The sequence below is a fragment of the Pygoscelis adeliae genome, unplaced genomic scaffold (genome assembly GCF_000699105.1).
Source record: "Pygoscelis adeliae isolate BGI_AS28 unplaced genomic scaffold, ASM69910v1 Scaffold45, whole genome shotgun sequence".
NCBI classification, from domain to species: domain Eukaryota; kingdom Metazoa; phylum Chordata; class Aves; order Sphenisciformes; family Spheniscidae; genus Pygoscelis; species Pygoscelis adeliae.
In genome coordinates, this window is record NW_008825114.1 from 124389 (window position 1) to 131743 (window position 7355).

The following is a 7355-nucleotide window of genomic DNA, read 5'->3' on the forward strand; positions in this document are numbered from 1 at the left end:
AAAGCTGGCGGGGGTGGCTGCTGCTCAGGGACTGGCTGGGCATTGGTCGGCGGGTTGTGAGCAATTGCATCGTGCATCACTTGCTTTGTATATTCTTTTATTATTATTATTATTATTATTATTGTTATTGTTATTATTACTACTACTACTACTACTACTACTATTACTATTTTATTGTATTTCAATTATTAAACTGTTTTTATCTCAATCCACAAGTTTTCTCACTTTTATTCTTCCAATTCTCTCCCCCATCCAATCCAACTTTGGGGGGGGGAGTGAGCAAGCAGCTGTGTGATGCTCACTTGCTGGCTGAGGTTAAACCACGACAAGTTGTATCACCTCTCAGGTTTACAAGAACTCTCTTTTGTCAGGTTACAATGGTATAGCTGAGAAGTGACTCCTTGAGGTCAAAGTTTCAGGTAGTTAGTATAGAAGTGAATACAAATCAAGCCTTTAGACTCTAGCATTACCAACTGAAGATGATCCTCAATGAATCAAAACTGATTTGCATTATTCATCTACAGTTTTTGTGGCCGTTGTGAAGCAAGGTTACCTCCATATATCCTACAGAAATTTATCTGAAACAGTTTTAATGGACAAGAACTGGATGAACCTTGAGACTTCAATGAGTAGCTACTAAGGCATACCAGAGGCTTGTCTGCTTCTTCTGTCAGGAGTGGCTATACTGGGAACCAACTGACGTAACAAGCAGTGTAAGTTTTAGGTAGTCAGTTCCTGTTTCCTTTGTAACTGAAAAAGCTGTAGAGCGAGTGTCATACCACCTTGGAAAAACAAAAAACTATTATTGCCCGTTTTCTTTCAAGCCATGGACATCTGGGCCTAGATCCAACTCACCGAAGATCTGAATCACTGTTTTGCATTCATGTGTAGCCTGTGTGATGGCTTCAGTGGTTAGGTCTGCCCCTTGATCATGAGCCCATCTGTAGGTTTTAGGTCTCTCCCTAAATGTCCTGATGTTTCATGGGCCCACTGAGCTATGTAACTCATCCTTAAGTTCCCAGTCCAGGTCTACCTGAGTCACTTCAATTCTGGCAGCCTGGTCTTGTTTTGGTGTTCTTCAGTGATGCTGTCCTTGGGCTTATGAGCATCTGTATGACATGTACCTATACAGTAATGCTTTCTATCTGGGCAGCAATGTCTTGCCAGAAGGCAGCAGTCCAGATGGGTTTACCTCTGCGCTGCCAGTTGGTCTGTTTCCAATGATGCAGCCACCCTCATGGGGCATTTGCTACCATCCATGAGTCAGTATTGACATAGAGTACTGGTCGCTTTTCTTGTTCAGCTATCTCTAGGGCCAACTTCTGCAAACTGGCTTGACTTGCCTTCTCCTTTGATGGCTTTGACAACTTGTTGTGTAGGACTCTACACAGCAGGCTTCCACTTCTGACGGTTTCCTACTACACAACAGGATCCACTGGTAAACAGACCATACTGCTTTTCACCTTCTGAACTCATTATATGGTGGCACTTCTTGCACATGAGTCACCTCCTTGAGTGATGGTCTTAAATTTATGCCTTCTGATGAGTCCATGATCTCTTCCAGGATTCCTGGGTGGCTGGGGTTCCTCATCCAAGCCTGTTGTATGACCAACCCTAGCCACTTACTCTATGCAGTGTCCTTTGAACATCCAGTACAGCGCAGGCAATCGTGGTGCCAAGAGGAGCTGTGCTTCTGTACCAACAACTTCTGAAGCAGCTCAGCCCCCACGTACACTGCTAGTATCTCTTTTTCAGTCAGACTGTAGTGGGCCTTGGATCCTCAATACCCCCAGCACCAAAACGCTAAAGGCTGACCTTGTATTTCTCCAGGTGTTTTCTGTCAGAGGCTCCAGTTGAGGCCAGGCTCCCCAGCTGCAGTATAGAGTACATTTCTCACAGCTGGTCCCATCCGGATGGGCCTAAGGGCTACCGCACGAACTATCTCCTCTTTGATCTGTTCAAAGGCCTGTTGCTGCTCAGGGCCCCACTCAAAATAGTTCTTCTTTAGGGTCACTCAATAGAGAAGGCTCACAAGCTGACTGTAACCTGACATACACATGCATTCTCCAGTAATCCACAATGCCTAGACAAGCCTGTGTTCCTTTCTTGTTAGCTGGTGGGGACATAGTTATTATCTTATTGATTGCAGCCCCAGGGGTGTGACAATGCCCATCTTGCTGTTTTAGTTGCAAGAACTGGATCTCTTGTGCAGGTCCTTTGACCTTTATTTGGTTTTACGGCAAAACCAGCTTTCCAAATGATCTGGATTATTCTTTTCCCCTTCTCAAACACTTTGTTCAGGACATGATAGTCCACTGTTAACCTCCACCCTCTGTCAGACTTTTGCCCTGGCCTTATGGGACTATTTAAGGGTTATTAAATCTTGCTTATCACTCCTTGGCTCTCCAATAGATGAATCAACTTACAGATGGTAACCAGGGAGTCTTGGTTAGTGCAATACTGCCAGTGGTGCACCATCATGGTAGCAACCAGCACCGGCTATTCTTCGTCATGCAGCAACCCTACAATGGAGAGGCCAGGCAAGGTAGACAGTTGTTTAATCTTATTTGTGTCCACTGTGGCTACACCAAATGCCCACCAGTACCTTTTTGGGTCCTTGAAATACCCTCTCCTGAGGCAGTCTATGACAAGGATGCATGGAGTCTTCCAGGCCATCACAATAGGATCCTTCTGCCATTTGTCCCCTGTTAGGCTCACCTCAGCCTCCAACACAGACAACTGTTGGCATCCACCCTGTCACACCACAAATCCAGATGGGTCCCACCCCCTCCTACCCTGATGGCATTATGGTACACTGTGTACCAGCATCCACCAAAGCCTTATACACCCGTGGATCCGATGTGCCAGGCCACCAAATCCGTACAGTCCATTAAACTTTGTTATCCCCTTCCTCCGCCTAGCCAAGAGGCAGGGACCCTTTCCTCCTGGTTGTAGTATTCTCTGTCTGACTCCCATGGTGTCAGACCAGAAGTCCCTTCACCAAACTCTGGAGGAGAGGCATTTTCAGTCCTTATTCTGTGTCTGGGGGACTGTTGGGTGTTTTCCACCACCTTGGCAGCAACTGGTGCGGCAGCCTTCTTGATTGGTCCCTTCTTAGCAGCTGTCTTCTCCTGCAGTTCAGGTACACAGGCTTCTAGCTTTGAGGTGAGTGCACTGTCCCTCTTCCCCGTGTCCTACCCCAGCCACGCAGGGAGAACCGGATGGTGCCATGTGGTGTGCACCTGGGGCTCCCTTTCCCTCTGGCAGGGGGAAGCCAACTCCATAGGGCACCCCTGAGAACCAAGACACTGCCTGTGGGGATGAGAAGTGGAGGGATTCTCTGAAACACCCTGGAACTGGCAAGGTAGTCTCTCCACAGTTTGTATCTCAAGATGTGGCCAGTCCATCATCACCAGTGAGTTGGCGTATGACACTGATGCATTTTCCACAGACCTCCTCTACATGGCCCATATGTACTGGATGGCATGCAGATCTGTGGAGACTTCTTTGTTGTCCAGGTCACTGTAGACCACCTCCACCACTGCTAATTGTCTTAGATACTGAACACCTTCCTCAGCAGGGGTTCAATTGCCTCAGTAATTGACAAGATCACCCTTGAGAGGACACCTCACACTCAACAGGAACCAGCTCCAGAGGCTGCAGATTGTCAACTCTCTTCTGATTTCTTTGTTGATTCCCTGGTCCCTAGTGAGGGATCCCGCTGCTGGGCTTCTCTACCGTCAATTCGTGACTATCCCCTCCAGCACCCCAGCATTTGAGCAACCAGGCAGCCATATGCTTGCCTGGCTGGCAGCCGTAATTTTTCTGCATATCTTGGAGCTTGCTCAGGGTTAGATTTGGGTTGGTTTCTGCCTCTTGGATGACTTCTATCACTTCCCCTTACATTTCCTTGCCAAAGGACTGGCTTCCTGATCATGCCCTTCCTCCTCCTCCTCCTCCTCCTTTACTAATTGACGGTACAGTCCTGTTGACCTCCACTGCCAGTGCTTCCTTTTTACTAGTAGGGCCATCACTGTGGTTGCAGTTTGGGTCCCTGTCTCAACCATTGTGTCGTTAGAAGTAGAGGCCCACTTTCCCCTGCTGCTGTGATGGTGCTAGGCAGAGGCCCAACAGGCACAGGCCAAGCCCCAAAACAGTGCTAGGAGCTGCTGGATCTCATCAGGATAGGCAAGGCACCCTTCCATCAAGTGGTGTGCCAATCCAATGGGATTGCAATCCTGTTGAGCTGTAAAATCCCAGGTTATAAAAGGTGGTAACAGCCCCAGGCACCTGCCCAAACCCTCCTACACACCCTGTCACCCAGGGATCAACTGCCTCGAGGCACATTTCTCTGTCAGCTTAACAAGTTGTTTGTTCTTACACCAGGACCAAAGCAGGTTCCACACACCCAACAACAGGTCAACAATGTTAAATAGGATCAAACATCTTATGTAAGGATGTACAAAAACCACAGGAGCCCAGGCAACAGAGCTGGACACATCAACCCCAGAGGAAAAGAGGGAGGTGTAGTCCCTTGTTCTCTCCACAAGGTAGCTCATGCAGCACAGGAATGGCATCACAGCCAGGGCTGTATGCCAGTCCAGGCATATAGCCATTGCTTTTATCAAAATGTTTCCAAGCACAGCGAAATACATTGATAAGCAGCACAGCAAACAGCAAGAGCTGAAAGCAGCCATTAGAGAGCCCTAGACTCTAATACACAGTAAAGCAAGCAAGCTCTGTGACCACACAGGAGCCTGCCAATTAAAAAATTAACATGCTTAGATCAAAACAGTCATTACCTCAAGTCCCACGCTGGGTGCTAAAAAGGACTGTGATGGGTTGACCCGGCCAATGGCCAAACACCCACACAGCTGCTTACTCACTCCCATCCTCCCATGGGACAAGGAGAAAATAGAATTAAGGTGAGAAGACTCATGGATTGAGAGAATACCAGTTTAATAGAGAAAACAAAAGCCGCGTGTGTAAGCAAAGCAAAAAGAGGAATTCATTCATTACTTCCCATGGCCAGGCAGATGTCCAGCCACTTCCTGGAGAGCAGGACCTCAGCACATGTAATGGTTGCTTGGGAAGAAAAATGCTATAACTGTGACCTTCCCTGCTTTGTCCTCCTTTCCCTGAGCTTTTATTGCTGAGCATGCCATTGTATGGCATACAACATCCCTTTGGTCAGTTTGAGTCAGCTGTCCTGGCTGTGTCTCTCCCAACCCCTTGCCAACCCCCAGCCTACGGGGGGGGGGGGGGCGCAGGGTGGAGTGCGAAAGAGAGAAAGCCTTGACACTGTGCAAGCACTGTTCAGCAATAGCCAAAACATCCCTGTGTTATCAACACTGCTTTAGCCACAAATCTGAAGCACAGCACCATATGGGCTGCTATGGAGAAAGTTAATTAACTCCATCCCAGCCAGACCCAGTACAATCACCCTTTGAGGGAGTTCCCTTTACTCATTCCCACTATCTGTAAAGTAAAGGAAGACTTTTAAGATGGTACCCATGATCCATAAGGGAAACAGATAATACTGAAAGCTTGTCACAGATGAGGATACACAACCTAGTTTCTCTCTAGGTGAGTCCCAGGTGCTGAATCAACACTGCTTTCTCCACTTCCCACCCAAAGCTCTTCCCCACACAAGTGTTGACACTTACAGTTCTATGACGTTCTCCTTTTGCATTTAAATAAGCTTTGATTGCAGCCAAACCTGTGTACTCTCCTTGGGCTCCACTGCAAGAGGAACACAAACCCTGTTACACAAGCACACAAACCAGAAAGTGCCAGCTCTCTTCAAAATTGTCCAGCCCTAATCCTTCTCAATGGCTTTAGGCAAGTGTCGGCAAATTAAAAGAAGCACATCCCATGGATTAAATTACAAACGGACAAGCATTAATTAACAGCTCTGCCTTCTTTTGCAAAGAGCAGATGAAAAAAGTTATGCCATTTTATGTGCTTACACTATGATGTGTAATCATGTTAAATCCTTTTGGTGGCTGTGTTGATCCCCATTTCTGACCCTAGCAGGGACTACGTGCTTGACTACAGGGGGGCAAACTAATACTGAAATGCATAGTAAAGTGCACACAGTGAAACATAAGAACTCTTTCAGTGACATCCTAAGTGTAGAGTAAGTTCTTGCTGCTCATTTTGTATCAAAACTACTAACAGACATAAACAGGCTGCAGCAGTACTCGCTCAGCTCTGCTTTATTTATTTCAGTGAGCATGCAGATCCTAGACATTCTTCAGGCAAACCTAGTACTACCTAGTGCATCAAATATCAGTTTCAACGATTATATAGTTGCCAGCTCAAACAGCTTATTCCTATTTCAAATCTTTAATTTCAGCTCATAAGAGGATATCAGTAACATCACCATTTTAAGCAAGCAATGGTGGAGAAACCAGCCTTCATAGAGAGAAAAACATGGGGAAAAAGATTAAAATAATAGAAAAGACCAAACCATTAAACTTTTAGGAGAGACAAGACAAAATAAGGTTCTGCAGTTTTGAAAAAACAAATCTTGTTTTCATAACCTTGCATTCAAGACTTCTCTTTGTCAAATTTAATTTTAGAAACTTCTTCCATTTTTGGCTTGCACGTTTTCTTTAGAGATAAGTTTTTGGAATCATGTTAAGCAGCAAATGTTCAGAAAAAATTTCCTACCTGTTTGGTTGGAAAGAGATTCTGTCATAGCCAGTAATCTCACATAGGTCCTTCTCCAAATCCTTGAAAAGCTGCTGATACCCTTGAGCTTGATCCAGGGGCACAAAAGGGTGGATGTTGGCAAATTCTTTCCATGAAATAGGCTATGGAAAAAAAAAAAAGCTTGTGCTGTAACAAAAAATTCTGCAGACAACTCTGTTTTGTTGTTAAACTCTATGAAGGAAAGAAGCTGCCCCATGCTCAAATAAAAATCAGACATTCCTTGTGCAGCATGACAAGTTCCCAACCTCATTTTAGGATGCAGCCTGGCTGAACAGAGAGCTTTGGCTGGAACTCAGGGGAAAAAGGAGAGTTTATGACCTTTGGAAGAAGGGGTGGGCAACTCAGGAGGACTACAAGGATGTCATGGGGTTATGCAGGGAGAAAATTAGAAGGGCCAAAGCCCTACTAGAACTTAATCTGGCCACTGCCATAAAAGACAATAAAAAATGTTTGTATAAATACATTTGCAACAAAAGGAGGGCTAAGGAGGATCTTCATCCTTTATTGGATGCTGGGGGAAAAACAGTGACAAAGGCTGAGGAAAAGGCTGAGGTACTTAAGGCCTTCTTTGCCTCAGTCTTTAATAGTAAGACCAGTTGTTCTCTGAGTACCCAGCCCCCTGAGCTGGAAGACAGGGA

At 45.9% G+C, this 7355-nt stretch overlaps 1 protein-coding gene across 1 annotated transcript in view; it reads right to left on the reverse strand.

Moving 5' to 3' along the window:
- GLDC (glycine dehydrogenase (decarboxylating)) overlaps nucleotides 1-7355 on the reverse strand; it is a 42673-nt gene that overhangs the window by 13048 nt on the left and 22270 nt on the right. Inside the window, exons 13-14 of the mRNA XM_009328049.1 lie at nucleotides 6676-6818; nucleotides 5667-5742 (exon numbers count right to left, since the gene is read on the reverse strand). Coding sequence (XP_009326324.1) covers nucleotides 5667-5742; nucleotides 6676-6818 — 219 coding nt within the window. The remainder of the gene's footprint in view (nucleotides 1-5666; nucleotides 5743-6675; nucleotides 6819-7355) is intronic.